This window comes from Nomascus leucogenys, chromosome 11 (assembly GCF_006542625.1).
Source record: "Nomascus leucogenys isolate Asia chromosome 11, Asia_NLE_v1, whole genome shotgun sequence".
NCBI classification, from domain to species: Eukaryota; Metazoa; Chordata; class Mammalia; order Primates; family Hylobatidae; genus Nomascus; species Nomascus leucogenys.
The window spans coordinates 56,533,430-56,559,858 of record NC_044391.1 but is presented as its reverse complement, the minus strand read 5'-3'; the positions used below and the strand labels follow the sequence as shown (position 1 = coordinate 56,559,858).

The following is a 26,429-nucleotide window of genomic DNA, read 5'->3' as shown; positions in this document are numbered from 1 at the left end:
TGTCCAGACCCATCTGCGTGGAATCTCGAAACACATCACAGGAGCGGCTTAGCCGCGGGCTTAGACTCCTTTTCCGGGTCGTTGGCGCCGCCTTGTGGAGTTGTGGCAAATTCTCAACAGCTGCAGCTGCAGTCCCAGACTTGGACTAGAAATGATCTCCCAGGCCAAGTTTACAAGAGCTGGACGAGAGTGGGGGTGGGTGGAATGGGGAGCCTCTGCTCACTTTGCACAAGCCTCATATTTTGCCTCCCCCACCCCCGATTTCCGTTTCCCTCCTCCCTCTCGCTCCCTTTCCTCTCTCTGTGCCGGTCCCATACAGATACATTTAAGGATAGAATTGCTCCCAAAACAGCGGGCAAAGACAGAGTCTGAGTCTAGGGGCGGAGGGCAGAACAAATTCAGACTTTATTGTCAGGGAGAGGAAAAAGGGGAGGACCGTGGGTGGGAGGCCGGGGTTGCTACATTGTCAAGCAGAAAGAGTTGATGGGAAGGGGAAGACCAGTGTAGGCCGGACCCCTCCCGGGTCGGCGGCTGAAGGGTTGACGATACGGAAACCACGGAGTCGGGGGCGGGGGAGAGGTGTCACACCCCCGCCCGAGTTGTGCAGTGGAGGTGACTGGTGGGAGGGGACAGCCATGAGGTCTAGGAACTCGGATCGGGGAGGCTACAGACTCGGCGAATCCTGCGAAGGGGAGGGGCGGGGGCGAGGCTTCTATTGCTTTTTGCTCACAGTTTTGCGGAAGGCGAGGCGGGGGTGGGCTTGGACTGGACACCCCTTGCCCCCCTCGGTACCCCTTGGGCGATGGGTGCTGGTGAAAAGAATGGAACCCGGACTAGGGAGGAAGAAGGCGAGGGAAAGGTCTATGGTGGCATCTCCTTGGTCCCACCCAAGTGCCGGAGATGCCCCCAAGTGCTGCCCCCTGCGATGGGCCCAGCTAGACCTGGGGCTGGGGCGTGGTGCGGGGCGGGCACAGTGAGGTTGCAGGCGGTAAAACCAAAGTGCTTATGAGGGACCCAGGATCCCGCCTGCTCCCCTCCCCCTACGGAGGACGGGGGTGTTCACGGAAGCGCTTCAGTTTGGGGTAGGGGGCCGGAGTCCCAGAGTCCGCTTATTGCCAAGAAAATCCATTTCTGTCCCCCCGGACCCCCACCATGGCTTGTGAACCCCGTTTTGTGCTAGGTTTGGGGGGGAAGGGCTGGATGGACATGGCTTTTGGGAGGGGGGGTGTCTCCAAGGGGGCTCGGGGGTGAGACGGCCCCCCCTTTTCTAGGGGAGAGGGAAAGGCAGGGGGCGGGGTTCCCTGAGATCTGGGGTGTTCCCCCCCTTCTGAAGCCCCCCTCCCCCGCTACCCCTCCCCTTTCCTGGAACCCCGTATCTCGGGGTGGGGGGGGAAGGAGAGATCATTTAGGGAGTGCCGGGAGGAGGGGCGGGCTGGGAGCCCGGACGCCTGGGTCCCGGCTGGAGGTGGGGAGTTGAATGGGAGGGGTTCAGGGTTGAGGTCAGTACGGGGAGAAGAGGATGGGTCCGTGAGCAGTTCGGATGGGTCCGGGGGCCGGGTGAAGCAGAGGGTGAGTGATCGGCGGTCCCTGGAGAAGAGGTGCGGCTGGAGCCGGGCGCAGGGACAGCGGCGAGCCTGCTGCCGCTGCCATCACTGCAGCCACCGCCAGGGGGCTGGGGAGCAGGCCGCCCGCCAGGGACTTGGGCAGCTCCTTGGAGAAAGTCAGCGTGCCCTGAAGCGGGCGAAAGGCGGAGGAAGAGAAGTCACCCGGCGGTCCTGCAAACCCCACCTCTCCCTGGGCAAAGCCCGCGTCCCTGTCTCCTCCCTGCCCGCGCCCTCCCATTGCCGAATTCTCCAGCATCCAGGCCTCACCGCCAGCTCCCCGGCGCCCCTAGACTTCTTGTGACGGCTCAGTAGTGGGTTGGGCTTCCCGGCCACGCCGTCTCGGTGCCGCCGGCTGGAGATGTGCTGCGGGGACCAGTGGATAGGGGGCTGTGAGCTCCCGGAAAGGGGCAACAGCGAGGGGTTATAATCAAGCTCCAAGCACCAGCCCCCTCCCATCTGGCCCCCTGGGGAAAACCCTGAAGAAGGGCCTTTACTCAAGCTCCTTGCTCCCCTTCCCCACTTAGCCCGTGGAGCGTCCCAGAATTCCTGGGAAGGGCCTTAGACCCACCTGTTTCAGCTGGACCTCCGAGTTGACCTTGACATTGCAGATCTCACAGTGGAAAGTTCGGTCCTGGGCAGGAGCCTCTGGTTCCCCCGGGGTGGGAGGCCCCAGCCGAGGGTAAGCTTTGATGGGCCCCAGCCCACTTCGGGCCTCCAGAATTGTCTTGTGCTTAGTACCTGGAGCCCAGAGAGGGCAGGAGGTAAGGGGTGGAAGAAAAATTATCCAGGCCTACTGGGCCTCAAAATGCACATTCCCAGTTACAATATGAGGGGGAAGAGGGTGGGCACAGTGTGGGTTCTTTCTAAGCTCCTTGGGACCCTCCCAAACAGGTGGATCAGGAGAGAGTCATAGGTAAAGGAGTAAAGTGGAGGGAGGAGCTGAGGAAGTAAAGGGCTAAGGCACAGGGGAGATGGCTGGAGAAGGAGACAGGCAGATAGGCTGATAGGTCTTAGATGGTCTAGGGATGGTGGAAGCCAGGGGCATTAGGATGTAGAGGCAGGGGTGGCCTGAGGACAGGAGAGTCTGGGTGGGGGCAGGGGAGTCCATACCTTTGTTATGTGCCTCAAGCTGGGACAGGGAGTTCACAGCCACCTTGCACAGAGCACAGTAGAGCAGCCGCTTGGCTTTCTCCTCCTCTTCCTTGCTACCCCCAGGCAAGGAAGCTGGGGCTGGAGTCCCCCCTTCACCCTTGGTTACACCCTGACCAGTCTCCGGAATGCTGGGAGGGGATGGGGAGCCAGGCTGTTTCTCTGGGGATCCTGGGGCTGGCCCCAGTCCATTCTCCATGGAAACTGTTGTTGGGGGAGAAACATGGGGATCACCCTAGATGGCTCTTGGAGAAGACTCTTCATGTGGAAGAGACCCCCCCATTTCCTGGAGGGCAAGGGACCAGGAGTCCCCACCCTGTTACAACATGCATGCTCTCATGCCCTGGTCCAGAGCCAGATGTGGTCCAGCTGCCGCAGGCTGGGTGTGAAACTCCAATGCTTGGCTCATTCTCCATTAGCTGGGAATGGCCAAGGGGTCCAGCCTCACCAGCCTACCTTCAGGGTGAAGCTGGCAGCCAGCCCAGCCAGGGGGAGAGGCATGCAACAAGGATATACCCCTCAGTGGCCTGCCAGCCAGTCTGGGCTTCCTGCCAGGACAGCCCCTTCCCGGAGTCTTGCCCAGCCCCCAGGAAGTACAGGAAAGAGCCCTAGGAAGGGGCAGAGGCAGGGTGAGGAAAGGTCTGGAGAGATAAACACAGGCATGGCAAAAGGGAAATAGAAACATCAGAACCAGAGAGGGAAGAAACAGGGATGCAGGCTGCTCTATAATTCATGGCTTGATGAAAGATGCACAGGCCCTGGGCCTCAGTGCTGGGTTCTGGCCTCTGTACAGGGGAAACTCTAGCGCTCCCATTCTTGCTGCAGCAGCTGATCCAGTTTCCGGGTCATGGCGAGGCTGGCAGTGGGGGTGGGGAGCTTGTGGGAGGGGAAATCCTCACCCCTCCAGGTACCCATTTGCTTGTTCATCCTATGTCCTTCCCCTTATTTCTCTTACTTTTTTCTGACATTCTTCACCTCCATCCCAATCCAGACAGCACATCCACATCTCAGTCTGGACAGGACTTCATGGTTTATAAAGCAGGGCAGGTATAGTTATCCTGCCTATATCCTCAGAGATACTGTAGGAATTAAATGAGGTAATATGTGTAAAGTGCTATTCAAGAAATGTTAGCTATCATCACCATCATCATCATTCTCTTCCTCTCCATCTTATAGAGATGTTAACAAACTAAGATGCTCAGGCTAAGAAGCAGCCAAAGTACAATTAGAACTCAGCTTCCCATGGCCGGGGATGGTGGCTCATGCCTGTGATCCCAGCACTTTGGGAGGCTGAGGTGGGCGGATCACTTGAGGTCAGGAGTTTGAGACCAGCCTGGGCAACATGGTGAAACCCTTTCTATACTAAAAATACAAAAATTACCCGGGTGTGGTGGCAGGTGCCTGTAATTCCAGCTACTCAGGAGGCTGAGGCAGGAGAATCGCTTGAACCTGGGAGGTGGAGGTTGCAGTGAGCTGAGATTGTGCCACTGCACTCTAGCCTGGGCGACAGAGTGAGACTCCGTCTCAAAAAACAAACAAAAAACAGAACTCAGTTCCCCCACCTGCCCGCCTGCCCACTCACTCTGTCTGTGCATCTCTGAGGGGGTTCTGTGTGTGTGTTTTTGTGTGTGTGTGGGTGTGTATTGAGAATGGGGGCCTGGTTTCCAAGCTGGTAGTACAGATATTTGTTTCTCATTCTTCTTAGGGTGGGGCAGGAAGGACAGGCAAGGATAAGGATGGAGATGTTAGGTCTCTCTGGAATTGGCCATGATTGACATCTGATGTGGTAATCCCAGGATGGGGGTGGCTCATCATATCTTCCTGTCTCAATGTTCCTGCTTTCCAGTTTCTTGGCTGGAAGTATGGCTGAGGATGGTCACCAGCCATGAGGGAAAAGGAATCTTGTAAACTTGGAAAAGACCTCAAAGATCTTAGTCTCACTCCTCTATTTCCCAGAAAAAAACAAAAAAAACAAAAAAAAAAAACTCTGACTAGGGAGGTCAAAAGGTCTGCTACCCAAGATCATTCAGGGAGTTTCCTGGGTTTCTTGCACTCTCTGTCTTCCCTGAGGGGAGCCCCAGTAGGGCAGGAACTCAGATATTCTGATTCCTTTCCCTGCCCCTCTCCCTAAGATGAAAAGACCTCTCTCTGGATTTGGTGGTTCTCTTTTTCTTGGGGATGTTTGCCAGGTGGCCTCACCCTAGCCCCTCTCTGAGTCACTGGGCTGTGGGGAAGGCAGACAGAGGGGACTCTGTTGAGAGGAGCTGTGGGGGGGGTAAGGGTGACAGGATGGAAATTTTACATCACTGTGCTTGGCTCCAGGACTCACCTTGGGTGGGGGTCGGGGTATAGGGACTGAGGAAGAGAGAGATGGAAGCAGAGGAGAGTTCTGGGAAAGGGGGAGAGAATAGAGAAGACAGAGATTAGCTGAAGAATATGGGGGGATTCAGACACACCTGGACGGGGTGCTACACCATCCCCATTTGTTGGGGTGCTGCCTGGGGGGGCTGGGTCTCCAGGTTCTCGGACGCCAGGCTCCCTGCCTCTTGTCTTGGCGGCCTCAATGCCTTTGACTCGTCGGGCGTGGCGATTACCCTTGTAGTGCGCCTCAGCCTGGCTCTTTAGGGATGGAGGAAGAAAATGGAATCTGAGATCACCTTTCATCTGACCGATCTCCCTACAGAGCTCCCTCAAGTCCTGGGGTGATCTCAGCAGGCTGCAGTGAATTTTTCTGTACACCAGTGAGATGTAAAGCCCCATGCCAATAAGTCCTGGTTATTCCTGGGGCTCAGACTAGCTTCTCAAGCTTGAGTCCCTGGGAACCTAGGTCCCCACCTAGTTCAGACTCCACCCTACCACCACACCCAGGGCCTGGCTGCTGACTCAGACCCCCCATCTAGTCCTAGTAGAGACAGGGGGACAACAAACCTATGGAAGAGTTCTAAATTGGGAGAGGCCTAGCAATCCAGTCAGTCAGCATCCTCTTAGACCCCAAGGCTATGTGCCCAAGTCCTCTGCCCCTAGGATCCAGCATTTGCTGCTTTCACCCTGAGGCTGGAAGTCCCAGGATTCCTGATGCCTGGGCTCTGTCCTGACTACTTCTCCTTGGGTCTCATTTTCCCTGAAGTCTCTGTGGACACCCTGGAGGACCCTGGCCCCAAGCCCAGCTCTGGGGACAGACACAGCAGTGGAGACAGCTGTCAAAACAGAACCATTTGATGGGGGAGGGGAGGGGAGGGCAAAAAGTGGGAAGGGCTATCTGCTATTGGCTCCCTGCCCCTCTAGTCTTCCACCATCCACCAGTGAGTGGAGCCAGGGTTGACAGACAGGATGCCTGGGGTCCAGCTAAAGGAGAGGCCTAATTCTGGGTTAGTCCTGTCTTCCCTTCCCCACCCTGCTCCACTCCCATGTATACCCCCGCTAAGAATGTACAATCCTGGAGGCACAGGGTCACCCAGACAAGGGCAGAAATAAAAGGTGTGGATAGGCAGGAAAAGAAGATTGACAGCCCAGGGGTAAGGTAGCGGTGTGCAGAGCCCAGCAGTATGGAGTGTGTGTGTGTGTCTCTCTGTGTACTGGGTAGAGAAACAGAACATGCTTTTATTTTCCCCTACTCAGCAGAACGAGGCTCTGCTGTTTTTCTCCAAAAGCTCTCAGGGCCTGCACCCCACAAAGTCCCCTCTAGACCCACACACACTCCACAGAGTCCCAGTGGAGCCTCAGAGGGAGGAAATCTGGGAGGCTGGACATCTGGGTTTTGGGTTTGGGGTAGCGTCTCCCCAGGGGAAAGCCCCATGGGATAAGAGTAGGGGCCAGGCCTTGTGTGTGATTTGGAGGGAGGAGAGTGGAAATGGGGTGGAGAGAGAAGGAAGCCAGAAAGTTAGAGGGAAGTGGGTGGGCCAGGGAGGAGTATAGCAGAGGCCAAAGAGGACAGAGGCTCTGTGGGGGAGCCAATGACCTAACTGTCCCGTGCCCAAGAACCAGTGGGCCAGAGGCCACACTCCTGCTCAGACACTGATGGCCACCTATGTTCCAAGAAGCTCTGAACCAGGGATGCCCAAGTCTCAAGGGAGGGAGGGGTCAACTTTAGAGGACTGATCTACTTCATGTCAAAATACACAGCAACTTCTTGTGCCTCTCCAGTGCCTTCCACAAGACCCTGCCCCTCCTGTGGTATCCCCATTCCCTGCTCTTTGCCTAGTATCCCCTTAATCCCTGCCCCTCACCCAGAGTAAGTGTTCTCACCCAGCCTCTGCCCTCCCTCAAGGTCCCCTGCCCCACCCATTGGGTAGATGAGCAGCTTGGCTTCTTACCTGAGAATTGAAGCGGATTTGACAGACATTACAGGAAATGACGGGCCGCTTGGTCTTGAGCAAGGGTCCCCCAAAAGTGTGGGAGAGCACAGCCTTCTGCACAGGGTCCATCTGTGGAGGCAGGCTGGGGTGAGCCGGGAACCCTAGCGCAACTCATGTCCAGCATTCCCCCAACACAGATATCTGTGTTGAACCAAGGTCCCCAGACCCCTTCTATCCCTTAATATGCCTGAGGGCTCTGAGCCTCAGTCTTCTGATTCTCTCTTAGCCCAATCTTCAAAGCACTGAAAGGGACCTGATTGATAACTGGCCCAATGCTCCCATTTTATAGAACATAGAAGTGGTTTGCCCAACATCACACCATGAGTTAATAGCAGATCTGGTATCTGAACCTGGACTCCTGCCTTGGTCCATCATACCATGAACATCCAACTCTGTCACCTTGACTTATCTCCTACAGTGAAGCCAATCCACCAGAGGCCTCTGACATGAAGTCCCAAAGCACCCTAGATCCTAGGGCCTTCAGCTGAAGCCTCTGAACCCTTTGGGCCTCCACTCTGGGGTAAGACTATCACCAAGCCCAGCCTCTAGTCCCAGGAGACAGATGTTCCCAGCCTCCCAACTCTGGACCCCTGGTCGCCCTAACACACACACTCTCTGGACCTCTTAAAGGCAGCAACTTCTAGAGGGAGTAAAAGAACTCAGGAGAGAGTAGGAGCTCTAGTGAATCATGGGGACTAAGTGGGGGGACCTAAGCAGCTGGGCTGGCCCGAGGCAGCCCAGGGATCTTCTGAACCTTCTCTCCCTGATCATCAGTTTCTAGGGCAGAGCTGTGGGGCTGGGCGGGATTAGGAACCATCCCTGTCCCCACCCTGGGTCAGCAGATGTCTTTGCAGTCTCCTGCCAAGAGTTCACATGAGGAAGGGAGAGGACGGGAGTTTCTCTGAGGCTTTCTGCTATCAGGGGATGAAAACCAGGGGCTCAGAGGCGTGAAAACTGCCTCTCTCAACAGTTCTCCTCCCTTTTGGCCTCTAGGCAGCCAGGGAGAGGAAAGCCTGGAATGCAGCTGAGACTGAAGATTGGGGGATGGCTGGGCTCTCTCATAAGAATGAGACTGAATTAGGACTGAAACCTTATCTTCTAGGTGGAGGGATCAAGTGAAAAATAGTTGCTGGGGACTTGGGGTCCTTATCTCCTCAGGCGAGCCCGTCTCTGTGACAGGTCTTTAGGGTTTCCAGTGAGACATTGGTGAGAGAACAAGAAGTGGGGGAAAGTGGTAAGAATCTGGAAAGCCCTGTCCTCTGGACTCTCCTTTGCCTCTCACCAGTAGTTTCATTGGCTGGATGGGGTTAATGTCAGGAAATGGGCTTTCGTATCCCTGTGAAATAGACAGTGGCCTCATCCACTCTGCTCCATTTGGGTAATGCTGAAGGCAGGGACCAGGACTGGGTTCAGACAACTGGTCTGACTGATGAGTGTCAATCTCTTGGCCTACTCTTGGTTGGAAAGAAGCCTCTCTAAGGGCTCACTTTTTTTTACCTCAGCTTCCCAGAAGCCCCAGTCACATCCAAGGAAAAGCCAAACAGGAGAATGGGTGTGTCTGTGTGTGTCAGGCAGGCTGTGATCAATCTGTGCATGGGTGGAGTGTGAATAAGTGTCATGTACTGTGCGTACATCATTTATATATCAACATTTCTGTGTCGGGGGCTTTGGTGACACCATGAATGGTCAGGTGGTGTAATCTTCAGCTGTGTGTTTATCTGTGTAAATGTATGATGTGTTTGGCAGAAAGAAAGACAGACCAAGTTGGAGACAGGCTTTAATCAGCAAGGGGTGACAGACTGCTGCTCTCAGTTCCCAGTCTCCAGGCCTTAATCCTTCCTATTTAGAGACCCCCAAGTCTGTTCCAGAGTTCTCCTCAGCCCTGGGCTTCCTCACATGCTGGGTGGGGAATGGGAATTCAAACAGAAACTCAAGTTGGGCCAGGAAACCCAAGTTGGATGAAAACAGTAGGGAGAGAGGAGTGGGATGGAAGGGGAGAGCAGAGTCTCCTAGTTCTGTCTATGCTGTGCCCCGTCACCCCAGCCTGCTCTCCAGAGGGGCTGAGGACACAGTACCCTGAGGATGACTTGTGGACTGGCCATCCCAACATCCATACCATGAGAATGGTTCCTGCCCTACCTGGGTCCTTCCTCCAGGGTGAGAACCTTAGCTCTTGCACAACCCCCTCCCCTGGTTTAAGTCCATAAACACCAACTAGGAGTGGGAGTGGGGAGTGGGGAGTGGGGAAGAGGGCAGCAGTGGAGTCAGGTGGGTGCTTCCCACCCTCCTCCGGGAACTAAGGAGACGCCAGGATGAAGGTGAGGACTCCTGGGCCCAATCCCTGTGCAGGTGGAATGTGAGCCACTGAAGTGCTGCTCCAGGCCAAGGTCAGGAGGCCCCGGTGACCTAGATGAGGGCTCCCTGGGGAGGGGTGAAGGCCAGCACCTCCCAGAGCCCATCTCACTCTAAAGCCTCTTCCCTGGGATGCTGGCTTGGACATGGCCTCGAAAGGTCCATAAAACAGTCCCCTCCCACCTGCCCTCCAACGGTAGACATGAAGGGGAACCGCTCCCTGAAGCTGGGGCAAAATGAATCAGGAAGGGCAAGGAGAGGGAAGGCGGAAACCAGATCAGGAACACGAGGGGTGCTATGATTATATTTCCTTCCATTGCCCTTTATCTGATGGAACTGCTGCTCCTTGTGTGAGCATCCCACTTCCCCACCCACCAAAATTAAGACGAAAAGGGAAAGGTGGTGGAATCTCAGGAATGGGAAGAACTGAGGCAGGACTGAGATAGGAAAGAGAGGGAGCTAGGGGATATCTAGACAGCAGGTGCAAGCTGGTGGGGGAGGGATGCTGGGAAGGGGCTGGGGCTGGAGAGGAGGGATCTGATCAGTGTGGTCATTGGAGGGCAGGTGTAGGACCCGACAGGAAGTCTGAAGATTTGGGGGACTCCAAGAATGTGGGAAGCAGGGGTCAGGGTATCCAGTGTGGTGGCAGTAGTCTGGGGGCATGAGCTGGGATCCGAGATTGGTTAGGGCCGCGCCGGTGTGGGGGATGGGCCGGACAACCCGAGGACTAGGCAGAGGGAGAGGTAACCAGCCCCGCAGGGGCGGGCGGGGACGGGGTGGGGGTGCGCTGCGGCAGCCGCGGGAGTCAGGGAGAGAGGAGGGGCCGGGTGGCTTACCCTGCGAGACCCCGGGGGCCGCGGCTCCATGGCCCGGGGTGGCGGACCCGGGCTGGGGGGCCGAGCCTGGCCGGGCCAGGCAGGCCAGGGACGCGGCGCTCGTTGCCCGGGCGGCTCGGGGCTGTGCGGCCCGGCCGGCGGGGAGAAGGGGAGGCGGCGCTGGCCCGGGCCAGAGCCCGCCCCGGAGGCGGGGCCGAGGACGGGGGCGGGGACAGGGACAGGGAGCTCTGAGGAATGAAAGGGGGCTAGGGCGAAAAGAGGGGGATGTCCATTATCCAGACACTCCTAGGAAAGAGCTGGTTCTGAAGAGAAGGAGCCACTTGGCCCCGCGGCAGGGGCATTGACCAGATGACCTCGTTGCCTCCACTGGGGCTCCTTCTTGGGTCCAGGGTCCCCACCAACTCAGACATTTCTCCTTTCTTTCACCCCTTTTGCCCCACCTTCCCTAGATCCCCTGCTGATAGTCTGTCTTCAGAGCCCCCAGACGACCCTTCCCCAGCTTCCTCTGCAAACGGCGGCCCCTATGCTGCTACCTTTTTACAAGTCACTTCCTTCCCTAGGGATGGGAAACTGAGCCCGGGTACCCAGGTGTCAGGCACTGCTCTCTCAGAGACTCCTCCAAATTGTGGAGCTGAGGGCACCCAGGGCAAAAGCGACCTCACGCTGGGGATGTCGTTCCTAACTTCTTCCCACCTCCTACCCGCGCCCGCCACCTGCCGGAGAACCAGGCTCCCTGAAAGCCCACGCTTCGTGCACCTGCTGCCCTCTGGCGGTTCACTGGGGGCAGCACTGGGGGACCAGAGGCTGTAGGGCCCAGCAGCCCACTCCCCCAGACACCTCGCTCTGTCTAGACAGGTCCCGGGATTCCCAGTCTTTCATCTCTAGGTCTCATCTTCTCCCATTCCACCTAAGGCAGAGACATTAGTGAAGCAGGGGACTGGATCTACAGAGAGGGTGGCTTTGGGAAACAGTGAGGGACGTCCAAGGGCAGAGGGAAGCAGTGGAGTGAGTGGGAGGAGAATGAGGGGAGACAGTACTTCCAGAAGAGGTCTAAGGAGTAGGAACTGCCCAAGTAGGAGAGAGCGCTGGAGGCGCCAGTCCACTGGGAAAGAGAGACTCTGTCATGAATAATAATATCACCACCACCACCTAATGTTGATTGAGCCCTTGCAATGTGCCAGCTTCTGTACTGAGCTCTTTGCATGGATTATCTAATTTAATCTTCACAACCACTATTTGAAGTAAATACTATTATTATCTTCATTTTATAGATGAGGGAACTGAGCTTTAGAGAGGTTAAATAATTTGCCCAAGGTCATAAGCTAGTAAGTGGCTGAACTGGGATTTGAATTTAAACCTGGGCAGTCTGACTCCAAAGCCACGTACTTAAGTGCTGCACAGTACTTCCAAAGGCCTGTCTGCAGCTTTTCTGCAGTCCTCATTCCCCTGCAGAATTTGACAGTATTGATGCAGCCCGCCACACTCTCTCCCTTGGCTTTTCCAACTCTACAGGAACGTATTTCCCTCCCCACCCCCTCCAGTGGCTTTTCCATTCCCTTTGCTGATGCCTCTTCCTGTTCCCACTGCCTAGTTCTGCATGTTCCCGAAGGCTAAGGCCTTGACCATCCTATGTTTCTCTCTCTACTCCTCTCTTAAATGAAAACAATAACAATAGCATAATAATCACAGTGCCAACACTGATTGAGCACTTAGTTTGTGCTAGGCATTATGATTATGTAATATGATCTCACAACCTTGTGAGTTGGTGTTAATACTATCCCATTCTCAGCCTGGGCAACATGGCGAAACTCTGTCTCTACTAAAAATACCAAAATTGGCTGGGTGCGGTGGCTCATGCCTGTAATCCCAGCACTTTGGGAGGCCAAGGTGGGCAGATCACAAGGTCAAGAGATCAAGACCATCCCGGCCAACATGGTGAAGCCCTGTCTCTACTAAAAATACAAAAATTAGCTGGGCATGGTGGTGTGCACCTGTAGCCACAACTACTCAGGAGGCTGAGGCAGGAGAATTACTTGAACCCAGGAGGCTGAGGTTGCAGTGAGCGGGCCACTGCACTCCAGCCTGGGGGACAGAGTAAGACTCTGTCTCAAAAAAAAGAAAAAAAGAAAAAAAAAAACTATCCCATTCTACAGTTGGTAAAACTGAGGTTCAGAATAGTTAAATAACTTGCCTAAGATTACACAGCCAGTACTTTGGAACATCAATTTAAATCCTGCCAATCAGATGCAGGATGCAGTGCAACACCCTGCTGAACTCTTCAAGCTTATCCATGCTCATCGTTTTAAATACCTCTGCTAGAGGCAGTGGAGCCATGAACTCTGCAGGAGTCGAAACCCTGGATTATCCAATCAACTAAGTAGCTTTGTGACCTTGGACAATTCACTTAACCTCTCTGCGTCTGTGTTTCCTCATCTATACAATGGGGACAATGATGGGGTTGCTAAGATCTGAGGTCAAGTGTAAGTCAGGTGTTTAGATGGGGGGAAGTTTTCTCCCCATCTTATGACCTAGTCACATCCAACCTTGCACTTTCTCAAATGCTCCTTTCTAGCTCTTGTTCATGCTACTTACTTCAGTCTGGAATGTTCTCTAAGACTACTTTAAAAATCTTGCCAATAATTCTTCAAAACCCAAATTATATGTCACCTGCTCCAGGTTAAATCCCTTTTTCCTCTGCTCTCTGTTTTTCTGCCTAACTCTGGTTGGTCCCTTAGGCCCCACCATATCCAGGAAGGTCTTTCTTGACACTTGGGCTTCCATGCAAGCGAAATGCCTCTGACACAGCTCTTTTCACACTGTATAGGGTAACTGTTAACTTGTTATCCTTCCTACTAAACTATGAGCTCCCCAAGTGTGGTAACTGAGTCCCGTGTCCCCGACACCAGGCACAGTACCCAGCACATGGTAGGTGCTCAAAAAAATTTTTTTGTTGTTAAATTAATTTTTTTTTTTTTTTTTTGATGGAGTTTCGCTCTGTCACCCAGGCTGGAGTCCAGTGGTGCAATCTCGGCTCACTGCAACCTCTGCCTCCCGGGTTCACACCATTCTCCTGCCTCAGTCTGCAGAGTAGCTGGGACTATAGGCGCCTGCCACCACACCCGGCTAATTTGTTGTTGTTGTTGTTTTTTTAGTGGAGATGGGGTTTCACCGTGTTAGCCAGGACGGTCTCAATCTACTGACCTTGTGATCCACCCGCCTTGGCCTCCCAAAGAGCTGGGATTACAGGCATGAGCCACCGTGCCCGGCCCAGTCTGAAAACTTAAAAGTGCAATGCAAATGTGTGTCTGGGTTCTTCGGGAGGAGTCTGGGGGGAGCAGCTGTGGTATAACGATAAGTCTGCTTGGAGTCAGATGCAATGGGTTCAAATCATACCTTAGGCACATACTGTGTCAACTTATATAAATTACAAAACCCTTCTGAGCCTTAGTTTTTGCTTTTTCATTTGTTAAATGGAATAATAATGTCTACCTTGTTGGGTTGTTGTGAAGGTGAAATGAGATTGCAGATAGAAACATCTGCTACAGTGCCTGGTGTGTAGTCGATGCTCAATACATGTTTATGGCTAAATATGGTTTGATGTGGATTATTTAAGTTGAACAAGGCTGACTTTCCCCAAACCTTTAGCTCTAGCCCACCTTCCAGGCTTCAAATTCTGACTATCTGTAGGACATTTTGGGGTCGATGTCCTACTGGTATGCCAAATCACTGTATCCTTTTTTTTTTTTAATATTTATTATTATTTTTTAAAACAAAACAAATAGGCCGGGCATGGTGGCTCAAGCCTGTAATCCCAGCACTTTGGGAGGCTAAGGCAGGCAGATCACGAGGTCAGGAGTTCGAGACCAGCCTGGCCAAATGGTGAAACCACGTCTCTACTAAAAATACAAAAATTAACTGTGCATGTAATCCCAGCTACTGGGGAGGGTGAGGCAGGAGAATGGCTTGAACCCAGGAGGCTGAGGTTGCAGTGAGTCAAGATCATAATGCCACTGTACTCCAGCCTGAGAGACAGAGCAAGACTCCATCTCCAAAACAAAACAAAACAAAAAACAAATAAAGCTTCAGCTTTAGCACCACATGCTAAAGCATCACCCTCACTGGAGACCAGCTTCCTCTTCCAACCCTCTGCCTCTGTCAGTGGTGACTTCCGTCCAGTCACAAAGGCCTGAATGCTGGAGTCATCCTTGACTCATGCCTTCTCTTCTCCCCCACCCCCAAACACCAGTTGGTCACCATGACCTGTCAATATTTCCTTGAAATTACCTCCCCCATTCTCCCTTTCTCTCCACTCATACTGCCACTGCCACCAGCCCAGTCTGGCTTTTGAGGCTTCCCTTGGGCCTGCATTGCTAGGACAGTCTCCTAACTGGTCACCTTCCTCCTGCCTCTGTTCCCTTTCATCCAGTTGCCCCACTCACCTTCCTCAAACACTGCTCTTACCAAGTCACTCTCCTGCTCAAGAATAGACAGTGGCAGCCGGGCGTGGTGGCTCATGCCTGTAATCCCAGCACTTTGGGAAGCTGAGGCAGGTGGATCGCCTGAGGTCAGGAGTTTGAGACCAGCCTGGCCAACATGGAGAAACCCCATCTCTACTAAAAACCCCATCTATACTAAAAATACCAAAATTAGCCTGGTGTTGTGGCACACGCCTGTAATCCCAGCTACTTGAGAGGCCGAGGCAGGAGAATCGGTGAGCTGGGGAGGTGGAGGCTGCAGTGAGCCAAGATCGTGCCACTGCACACCAGATTGGGCAACAGAGTGAGACTCTGTCTCATGAAAACAAACAAACAAACACACGAACAGACAGCACTTCCCTATTTCATATTGTATTAAATCTAGACCACCTTGCCAGTCCTCCAAGCCCTACCCCATTGATGCTACCCACTGAGCCGTGCACCCCAGAGAGGTGAAACTTACAAACAGGCATGCTTATTTTCCTGCTCATTCTCTCTTTCTGGATTCAGCACTTACACCCCTCCTACCTCCCTACTGTTACTACCACCAATTTAAGTCTCATTACTTCTCTAGATGGTAGGGCGATTCACTGTAGGACTAAATGATATAATTCATATAAAACACTTAGCACAGTGTCTGGTCTGTAGCAAGACCTCAGCAAATATTAGCTATTATTATTGTTGTTAACACTATACCAGATGGCCCACAATACTCAAAATTAACTAGAATTAAGGAAGATGGGGTCATAAGAGGAGATAAGGAATTAGAAACAGGAAAAGAGGGCAGAGGTGGGTCTGAGAGAGAAAGGTCGAGTCACAAGAGGACGGAGAAGGCAGGCGGGCTGCTACTTACGGTGCTGTAGTTGCCGAAGAGGCCAAGGGTAGGGGCCGGCTCGAGTGGGAAGGGCAGGATCTGCTTGAGGTCCAGTGGGGGCTGCATGATGGGGGGCTGCCGTAGCAGAGGCAGGGGCCCTGCCCGGCTCAGGCTGCCTGAAGGGCAGAGAAAACATTCTGTGGGGTAGGAAGATTAAAGCTTGGGAACCCCACCCAAGCCTGCCAGTCCCACTCCCTAGCCAGGGCCCCCACACTCAGAAGTGTCACCCTCAGTGCACATAGTGTACACACTTCCCCTGCTGGCTCCAGAGCAATGGAGCACAGTGCCCTGTGGGCCTGGGGGAGGGTGTAGACCGGTCCTTCCCTTCTGGGTGGTTTTCACTTCCCCCTTTTCCAGCCTCCGTCCCCCAAACTCTTTAGGCACATTACAGACCCAGTAAGAGCTCATACCTTTTCTGCAGGCTGCCTGCCAAACCAGCAGGACTCCCAGCCTCAAGCCCCTGGCCACCCTCTTCTTCTGGTTTTGCTTTCCCCCAGGGGATCCTAAAGCTTGGTATCGCCCCAGGAAGAAGAGAGTCAAGTGGGTGATTCATCCCACTGACCAGAGGGGGATATTGAGACTTAGATTTGGAGGGGGCTGCTGAATCTCTCAGATGCCCTAGAATTAGATTTTGCTCTAATTATAATTCTTAATTAACTATTGACATCTGTGGGGGTAGGTAGCGGGTTGGGTGGCTTTTGCTCTGGGAGGTGAACTACCTAGGTCATTCTCAGAGCCCCTTCTCCCAACCTTCTTCAGTCTTCCCCCATGCCCCTTTGTCTCACCAGGAATGCTCAGCTACAGGTCCAGTTCTGCAGGAGGAACCTCAACCTGGCCTCTGGGCGGGGAATGCCTGGGTCTGACCCCAAGGGGAAATGAAAGTCCAGGCCAGCCATTCAACTACCCTTCTCTGAAACCTTCTCCTCCTCCTCTCAGAGTCACGGGAGGAACTCCACCAGACTCCAAAGGGGCAGCCCAAAGGTCCTCAGAGCCCTTCTGGGCTTCCACTGGCCCAGCTCCCTTCTGCGACCCTGCTGTGCACCAGTTGGGGAGCTCTGGCAGCCCTTCACTGCTCCAGTAACCCCCTGACAGCAACAGGGGTTCCCAGGAACAGAGGCAAACCGAGGAGGCTGTGTGCTTGGCCCGTCCTCCCTTGACCTTACTAGGGCAGAAGGTCCCCAGGATCCCTTCCTGTTCCCTCCAGAGACCACCCCCTTTCATACCTTTAGTTTCTGGTGCCTGCTGCCCCCAGGCAGTGGCCTGGCCCTGGCCCCCCAGGGGCCTGGGCCTGACAGCGTCCCCTTCCCTTGGTTCTGCCCTCTGCCCCCTCCCTTGCCAGCCCCCTCCCCCTCAGCCCAGTCAGTAGAATCAGCCAATCAGAATCCTGGAAAAGTGGGGCAGAGGGGAGGGCAGGGGAGCAGGGATTAGGGGAATCTGAGGCGACAGGGAGGGGGTGGGGAGGGCTCAGGCACAGCTGGGGGCTGGGAGCTGGTCCAGAAAGGTCTGGAGGGGTCTGTCTCTTTCACCCCATGCCAGGATGGGTGGTCAGGGTGACTGAGACAGAGCAGGGGGCCAAGGCTACTGGGAGTTTGGGCTTCAGAATTCTCAGGGCTAAAGGAGAGGGTAAGATCCTTGGCTGTGACCCTTAAGTAGCTGGGGGTCTGTGTGCTTTGTGTCTGTTCCCTCCTCTGTCACCTTCAAGGTTGGGATGGGGTGGAGAGAGGACACACACACACACACACACACACGAGATGGACAGATGAAAGTGAGTGAGAGGATGGGAGAGTGGTAGCAGCAGGAATAGGTGACTGAGGAATCGGACAGTGACACTGAGAGAGAAAAGGATAGAGAACAATGGAGAGATGTCAGAGAGCGAAATCAGACTACAAACAGAGAGACACTGCCGAAAAGCTGGACACAGAACTAGAGACTAGGGCAGACAGACAGACAGAGAACAGAGACAGAGAGAAAGATAAAAGAGAAGTGAGAGGGACAGACAGACAGATGGGGCAGCTTGACCATCTCCCCTTCCTGGTCTGTCCCCTCATGGCATCTCCCCTCTGTGCCCCACCCTCCCTTACTGCCTGTTACCCAAGGCCAGGGCAGCCTTAATGAGCCCCAGGCGGCATCAGGAATGGTGAGAGAAACCTGAGTGCTCCCAGAGTCCCCTGCACCCAGCATCCACCCCCAGCAGCTGGTTTTGGGCTGGCACTTGCCCTGCCCCAGAGCACCAGAGGCTGAAGCTTGGCTTGACCCTTTCCCTGGTCCTAGGTTTCTCTAGGCTCCCACTCCTCAAAGCCATCTTAAGAGGAGACAGCAGAGTTCCAGAAAAAGCCACAGAAAAAAATTTGAGGCTACTATGTGCCAGGTAATGAATTCCAAGTATTATCACATTTAACCTCTGCAGTAGCTCAATGAAGTAGCCATGATTCAATGAAGTAGCTGATAATATTTTTCTACTTGACTTATGAGGAAATGGAGACTCCGAGAAGTTAACAAACTTGGCTGATGTCACACGGCCTGTAAATATCAGAGCTGAGATATAGATCAAGATCTGTTGGACTCTATAGCAAATTCTTTCTCTGCTACCTTACTCCCAAAGGGCTTGAATTTAACTGAAGCAGAGATCTGAGCACAGGCTTCCATCTTGTTCAAGGAGAGGAAGGGGAGAGCAGGTTCCATGCACTTCCTCAGGTTGGAGTCTTCATTTTTCCTCCAGAGGAGGGATAGAGGAAAACAGGTAGCAGCCACTCAGTTACCTATGGCTAGCAACTCATCTTTTCCACAGACATGAGCCCTGGGTGAGCGGGGGAGGGGAGGGGAGTGGGAGAGAGGGGTCAAATGAGGGTACAGTGAGGGAAGGAAGCAGGGCAGGCAACTGGAGACAAACTATCTCCTTCCCGGATTCCTGGGTCCACTCCATTCTGAGGTGGCGAGAGAGGCAGATGGCAGCTTTTGGGCCGGGTGGGCAGAAACAGGACTCTTGGTTTCAGGTAGCCCAGGCCCCAGGCCCCTCCCTCTCTTTTTCTGAGGCTAACAATAGTTGCCGCTTTTTGAGGCTTTACTTACTATAGGCCAGACACTTTACATACACAATCTCCCAGTAGGTGGTCCCAGCACTCACTAGCTGGGTGAGCAGCTAGGTTCTCTGACTCTCAGTCTCATTTCTCATCTGTCAAATGAAAACAACACTACTTGCCTCACCAAGTTGTTGAGAGGATTGAACAAATCCATGTAAAATGCTGGCATGTCACAGTGAGAACTCAATAAATATTTGCTGAATAAATGAATCTCATCTTATAGATGATGACAATTGGCTCAGAAGGGGAGTTATTTGGCCAAGGTCACACAGTTAGTGAGTGATGTGAACCTGTCTGTCTGGTTCCAGAGACAGGGCTTTCAAGCACTACGCTTTTCTGGGTAGATCTGGAAAGGGAGGAGGGGAAAAGGCAGGAATATAGGAATGGCTGGGGAGGCAGGAACTGAGTAGGAAATGTAGGGCTGTTGACTTCTGGCTAGGTAAAATCTCCAGGCAGGTTTGGCAGAAGAGGTAGAGAGCAAATTGAAGTGTGTGTAAGTGTGTGTGTGTGTGTGTGTGGCACCCATGTCAGGCAAGGCAGGGAGGAGCTGAGGCCTGGCTGGGGCAGGCCACTCTTGAGGGAAGCTCATTAGAGTAATTACCTCCAGCAGATAGAGCCCCACCCAGCTTCCTCGGGAATTGCTAAATGCTTTATTAAAGAAAGCTCCCAACATGATTTAGAGGGGGTGAATTCCAGACTCTTGGATGGATGTCCATCTGTCCATTTTCACATCCTACTTAGCCCTGGGCACTTTGATCCTGCTCAAGTTGCCCTGTCAGCACTAACCCTCAACCAGGCCACATCTGGCTTCCTCTATTGGTCTTTTCCTTTCCCTCTTCCCCAGAAATTCGGGCCTGGTCTGGAGCCCCAGCCCTTTGGCTATTTTAGGTGGGGCCCCATGCCTCAAGCCCTGTTGTTAAAGAATGCTTAGGGAGTGGCTGCCTCTGAGTAGGAATAGGAGCCAGGAAAGGTGTTAGTATAGGGCTGTGGGTTAGTGTTGGTTGGAAGACTGGGCCAGAATGGGATTAAGATCAGAGAGAGAGATTGGGGTTAAGGTTGCAAGTGGTTAGGGCCCAAGGTGGTAAAAAGCACAGGGCCAGTGCTGGGTTCAAATGGGAATTAGACTTGGGCCAAAGGAGAAATTGAGATCTCTTCTCTAATTAATCTCTTTTACCCTTCAGGCCCATTGGCCTTGTCTCCCTCCCCAGAAGTTCCTAAAATTGAGGGCGGGGGTGGGAGGAAAGCTTTGAGCCCCTGGGTCTTTTTTACCAAGTTCCGTGTATATGTCCCCTTCTGCCTCAATTCCCCCATCTTGGCAGGAGGCAGGCTGAGGACTGGAAAGGCTTTGAAGTCCAAGATGAAAGAGACAAGGGGGATGATTATGAACAACTACTCAAAACACCATGCCTAATAACCCCAGGGTGGATGTGGGCGGGGACTGGGCCTAGAGGGAGGAGTTGACTGGGAAGGGGCGAGCAGGGAGGCCCCTGGGAAATCTTTCCCAACTTGATTGGAAAGGGCCTCCTTCAACGTGCCACTACCCTTACTGCACCAGGGACTCAGCTGGAAAGGATGGTATAGAAAGGCTTAGAACAGGGAACCTGAGCCCAGAACTGCCGTCTTAAACCTGGGGCCCAGACTCTAGATCTTGAGCAGGCTGGCTGGGTGTCACATGCTAGGCAGGGAGGTTTTAGGGTCCCTCCAGGGCTACCATGCACACGGATTCAGAGGACCTAAGTGTTCAGAACTGAAACCTTTGTAGGGTCCCTGGGGGTCCCTGGGGGTGGGGCCTGAGCACTGGCTGGCAGCTTCCTCCCTCTCTCCTTCCTTCCTCATAGAGGGCTAATGTATGTGGGCTTTGCCAGACTTCCCGCCCTCCGTGGGCTTGGCATAAGGAGGGAATTAATTACAGTGTCCTCCAGGGGTATGTGAGGGTACCACTCGTAGCTGTGGTCCAGTTTCAGAAAATGTGGACCCAGGAATTATTCCTGTGGCTGGGGTCTTGGTCAGGCTCCAGCAAGCAGGTCCATGATGTCCTTTTCAGGGCCTGCTGACCAGGGAAAGCACGGCTTATCCCAGCCTATTCTGGGCAAGCACGATGCTGCCTCTCGGGCTGTGCCCAGGGTGGAGCCAGGGTGCAGCCAGGGTGCAGGGATCACACAGGTTGGAGGAATGTGGATCCTGTGCTCTGGGGGACTGAGTGCAATGTGCGCTGGTGGGGGTCACTCTAGCATCAGGGTGGTATTCATAGAAGGGTGGGTAATACCTTCCCCTGCTGGAGAGGCTCTTGAGAAGGAGGCAGGCAACCAGCCATTCATGCCTTCGTTCAGTCATCCATTCAATAGATAGGTGGAGTGCCAGGTGGAGGGGGTGAGACATACAGCAGAGAGAGACCGAGGGCACACAGGAGGAGGAGAGAAAAAGAGATGGAGGAAGGGCAGAAGGACAATAGGTAGTCAACAGGGATAGGCGGTGAAATGAAAGAAGGTAAGACAGGAAGACAAATAGCAGAGGGACTCAGGAGAGGGATGAGTGCAGGAGCCAGTCAAGCCCTCCAGGTACCAGCATGGAGCCAGGTGTCCTCAGTTGGGGGCAGGGAGACCACAGGTGTCTGGGCCTGGTTGGGGGGCTCCCACCATAAACAGATCCCAGAAACTGGCCTAGCCAGGGTGGAGGGCAGAGGTCAGAGCAGGCCTGTGGACTATTGTAGAGGCAGGGTGGAGGGCAGGGGCATGCAGCCGGCGCTGATGCAGAGTCCAGAGCACAGCTAGGCCCTTTCCTCCCCCACCCCTGGGGCTCCCTTCCTGATGTAGGTCATGAGGATGGGGTGGCTGTGGCTGACGGGCTGTCAGAGCCCAGCGGGAGTTCCCATCCCCCATCCTTACCCTCTCCATTGCCCCTCCCTCTCCTGGTGCCCCCCGGCCCAAGGCAGGGGTGGAGGGAGAAGAAGGAAGTCAGGAAAGAGGGACTCAGGCAGCTAGAGCAGGGAGAGAGAGGGGCAGGTCTCGGCGTGTTGGGGCAGGATGGCTGTGGAGACAGGCTCTGAGCCGCAGGAGCCCTGGATGGACAGTTTCCCACCCCCTATTTTCCCCACCCGCTCTTCTCCCAAGCCCCTCTTCTCCCCAGCCCCTCTGCTCCCCAGCCCTCTTATCTCCGGCCCTCAGGTTCCCACCTCCCACCACACTCACCTCGAAGCTACACCCACCATCTTCTCCTTTCACCCCCCACTTCCTCCTTTCCCTCTTATCCTGGGCCCAGAAGGATGTCGGAGTGTCTAAGCTAAGGGTTGGGGAAGACGCTGGGGCGGGAGACGGATCAGAACCTTTCCCCCAACTCCACCAGGCCAGGACCAGCCCCCTCCCCCAGCCTCTCGTAGACTGCAATATAATATTCATGAGCCTCATGAATACGCAATGTTCTAATTATGGGGCGGGGGTCTCACTCCGCTCTGCCTCCCGCTTTACCACTCCTTAGATTACCCGGAGCAGCGGCAGCCTGGGGAAGAGGGGAAGAGGGGACCCCAGATATGGAGCCAGATGAAGGGGGAGGGGGAACCGGTCGCTGACGGGCGGCCGCAGTCACCGCGGTGCCGGGAGATGGTGGGGGGGGCGGTGGGTGACCCACAGAGAGGAACCCAGGAGCCGGGAGCCTGGAGTCGCAGAGACCACTCACCGAGGATCATGCTGGGGACCCAGGCGCCCGGGGTTCCGCGTCGCTCTGTCCCGGGGGCCGTTCTGGCCGGGCTGGGGGTACGGGGGGAGGAGCCGAGGAGGAGCAGAGGCCGGCCGAGGCGGAGCGGGGGCGGGGCCCTCAGCAGGTGAAGACGGGAGGAGGGGACCCGGGCACTCAGGGCTCCGCGAGGGGGCGTCCTGGCCCCTCCCGCTTCCTCCCGCTCTTCTTCTTGCTGCCTGCTGGCCTCTCGGGTTTACGGTGTCACTGCGGCCAGGGCTGGGGGAACAGGACGTCTAGAAGACGGTGTGAGGTGATGGACGAAGCTGGAAACTAGGATGCCTGGGTTCCCGGGAAGGGCCGAGTCTGAGGGCGGGAAGTCTGGTTCTGGGCTGATATGGGGTGGGCAGGGGAGTTGGGGGGAGGGGGGCGGGGGTGCCTAGGTACTCTGGGAGGCGATGGGCCTTGGGTTGGGTAGGATACCTAGGTTCCCTTCAGAGTGATGGTCTGAGTGCAGCAGAAATTGTTTGGGTCCTTGTTCGTTGTTCTGGCTTTGGAGCAGGATGCCTGGGGGCTGGGCCTCTGAGGTGAAATGGGATGTTGAAGATGGATCCCAGGTTGAGTTCTGGCTGGGGTCTGAATGCCTGGGTCCTTAGGGAAGGTCTCAGCGAAGAGACTGCAATCAATGGACATGAGGAGTTGGAAATAGAAGCTTGTAACCGAGATCATTAGGGCAACTGGAAGATGACAGAAAATTCAGAACTGAGGCACCTTGTAGAGAGGACCTGGATTGGGGTGGGGTGGCGTAGGGGAGCATCTATCCAGGGCTTAAATCCGCGGCATTCCCCACTAAGGCAAGCTTCGATTGAGGAGGACTGGTTGGGGGGCATTTCGTGAGGTGGAGGGGAAGATGGAGGGTAGGACAAAATGTATGAGCTGGGGAGAATGTCAGGAGGGAGAGGAAGTACAGGCCACTTGGAGGTATTCTTTTCTTTTTTTTCTTTTTTCTTTTTTTTTGAGACCCAAGTCTCGCTCTGTCTCCCAGGCTGGAGTGCAGTGGCATGATCTCAGCTCACTGCAACCTCTGCCTCCCGGGTTCAAGCATTCTCCTGCCTCAGCCTCCCTAGTAGCTGGGATTACAGGTGCCCGCCACCACACCTGGCTATTTTTTGTAGTTTTAGTAGAGACAGGGTTTCACTATGTTGGCCAGGCTGGTCTCGAACTCCTGACCTCAGGTCATCCGCCTGCCTCGGCCTCTCTAAGTGCTGGGATTACTGGCGTGAGCCACCGCACCCAGCCCACTCAGAGGTATTCTTAAGGGACCCCAGTACAAGGTTGGAGTCTGGGAGACTGCAGATGTCTGGGGTAGATGGAGCCTGGACCTGTCTGTACTTGTCTCCAGAGGGAGGGTGGCAAGCAGATTTCCCAGAATGCCACACAGCCAGCTTCAGGCCAACCCCAATCAGAGGAAAGGTGGGTGGGAACTGGAACGTTTGAGGTTTAGGAAGGTAGAAGCTGAGGGGAAGAAGTCGGCGAAAGGGTGGTGGGACAGAAGTTTTGGAACGGTTTAGGAAGGGGAAAGAGACTGACATTCCTGGGTTCTGGAGGGAAATTGGGACTGGATGGTCAATTAAGGTGCAGGAAGTTTGAGTTTCTGTTTCTGGGTCCCAGCAATCTCTTGCCCTCACCCCAGTAATCTGGTTTGAAGAAAAGACCTGTTTCTGTACCTGCCAAGACACTCCAGCTCAAGGGCAAGAGAATGCTGGGAGTGCCAATGCCTTAGCCTCGTTCTGATTCAGTGGGGCAGAGATCTCAGGGGACTGGCCTTGCTGCCCAAGTCTGGCCTTGGGAGAGGATATGGGGTTTCTGGGTCCATCAGAGGAGGTCCTCCTGCTCTGGGTCTGACCTACCACCATGCTGGTCAACTCCAGTATGAAAAACCCTTGCTTCTCCTTAGACCCTGCCCCTCCTTTCCTCTTCCCATTCTTTCTCCTTCTGCGTGGACTCAGAGACTAAACAAGAGCCATCACCAGGCATGGTCGATTGGTTTTAGAGACCCCTTTGCCCTCAGCTGTTGTCCACACTGCCATACTGCCCCAGGGACTCTGGGTTAGAAAGATCTCAGAAGAGGGGTTGCTTAAGTTTACCAAGGGGAAGCAGCTGGCTAGAGGACGGGGTGACCTTGCAGGCAGCTGGGGTGGGGGAAGGTGTGTGGGGTGAATTCATTATTGATGAGCCCTGCACCCCGGGCTACTAATGAGCCCAGGCTGGCTGCTCTAATTGATGTCAAGAAACTTGAGACCCCCAGATCAGCTTCCCGCCTGCCAGCTGCCTCTCCTGAGCCACCTCCCCCTCCCTGCACCCCCAGCTGCTCTGTTCACTTCCTAAGGCCTCCTTTCCTTCTCCTTTTCATCTCCACCAACACAGACAAGGATAGGGCTCAGGCCTTCTAGCCCCCCTACACTTAAGTTTGTCTGGATTATTCAAGTCTCAAGGTGGGAGCCACACTCCCTTCGGAGGGTTGGGAGATTTGGGAGAAGAAACTTAGACCAGGAGTCTGAGAATTAGAGCTCAGGGAAAGAGAGGCTCATGCTAGATTACATCTGTGGCATTTCTGAGCTCAAGGAATTTCTTCCTTATATTGTGCATACACGGGTAAGAACTTGTCACTCTCTCAAAAGTACAGGCCCTACACAGTGACACACCCGTGACACCAGCCCAATTTTCACAGCCCACTTCCCTTCCTTATTTCCTCCTCACAACAGTGGAAGACATTTTAGGTCTGGCCCCTGGAGTTTGGCTGCTTCTACCCCCACCTCTCTCCCAAGAAGGGGACTCCTCTTAATGTATCAAGCATGAGATTTCCTCCCTCTAGAATTTCTGGTGCCTTGTTATGCCATGGCTGCCATTCTTAGAAATGCTAGGAGGTTCTTTGTCTCATCCTGTCTCTTCTACCCCATCAGCCCCTTTTCATTTATGGGTTCTGTGAAGACATTCCTGACTCAGAGCATTCTAAGAAGTCACAGACTGGAGTGTGGTCCAGGGTTGGTCTCCCAGGATGGATATTTTTAGGTGATGCAGGCCCTGCTAGGCAGGAGCCTGAGTTAATGAGAATAGTCCTGGTGATGGGGGAAGAGGGTGAGGTGGACCTCATACCCTACCTCCCCAAATTTCCCATAAATTTGTGGCTATGCTGCCCTCTGGTGGCTGAATTTTAGTCTCTCTTGACAGGGACATCTTTGTCTCCAACAACCCCAATTGCTCTCCCTCTTGCTGCACGTTAGGACAGGCCTTGAGGAGAAAAAAGGACCCTGAGGGTCCCTCACTTTGTGTGATTTATCTTCAAAGATCTGAACCCTGTGGCATGTTGGTTAAGAATTCGGGCTTTCCCAGCCATATAAGGCTGAGTTTCACTCTGTTCTGCCACTCACTGTGTGACTTTGCACAAGTTATGTAAACTCTCTAGGCCTCAGTTTCTCTTTGTGTAAATGGGATAAATAGTACCAACCTCACAGAACCCTGTGAGAAATTAAATGTGATAATGTATGCAAACTAACACCCCCTACCAGCACACAGTAGCAATGAAAACAAAGCAGTACAAAAACCTAACTGGGCTTTCTTCTAATTTAGTTCAGTGGCTTTTTCCTCTCAACTCATTTCATTATTCTGATTTAGGGAAGCCTGGTAAATTTTCTTTTTTTTTTTTTTTTTTTTTTTTGAGACGGAGTCTCGCTCTGTCGCCCAGGCTGGAGTGCAGTGGCGCAATCTCGGCTCACTGCAAGTTCCGCCTCCCGGGTTCACGCCATTCTCCTGCCTCAGCCTCTCCGAGTAGCTGGGACTACAGGCGCCCGCCACCACGCCCGGCTAATTTTTTTGTATTTTTAGTAGAGACGGGGTTTCACCGTGGTCTCGATCTCCTGACCTCGTGATCCGCCCGCCTTGGCCTCCCAAAGTGCTGGGATTACAAGCGTGAGCCACCGCGCCCGGCCAGCCTGGTAAATTTTCTGAACCATCCTCCCCCACCTCCACCTTGGA

General features: G+C 54.1%; 1 protein-coding gene across 4 annotated transcripts; it reads right to left on the bottom strand.

Moving 5' to 3' along the window:
- Positions 1–380: 380 nt before the first annotated feature.
- On the bottom strand, positions 381–22,479 carry ZNF385A (zinc finger protein 385A). 4 transcript variants are annotated; one of them, XM_030822504.1, is made up of 8 exons: positions 22,398–22,479; positions 15,625–15,761; positions 7,067–7,177; positions 5,210–5,372; positions 2,715–2,957; positions 2,173–2,342; positions 1,872–1,967; positions 381–1,731 (listed from the first exon to the last, which is right to left on the bottom strand). In XM_030822504.1, exons 1-8 carry the CDS (start codon positions 22,405–22,407, stop codon positions 1,501–1,503), a joined length of 1,161 nt encoding a protein of 386 aa, XP_030678364.1. In that variant the 5' UTR covers positions 22,408–22,479; the 3' UTR covers positions 381–1,500. The 4 variants fall into 4 exon arrangements, with proteins under 4 accessions (XP_030678364.1, XP_030678366.1, XP_030678365.1 ...); XM_030822506.1 differs by having other exon boundaries at positions 15,625–15,757; positions 22,398–22,469; XM_030822505.1 differs by lacking the exon at positions 22,398–22,479 and adding an exon at positions 16,869–16,957.
- Between the last annotated feature and the right edge of the window lie 3,950 nt (positions 22,480–26,429).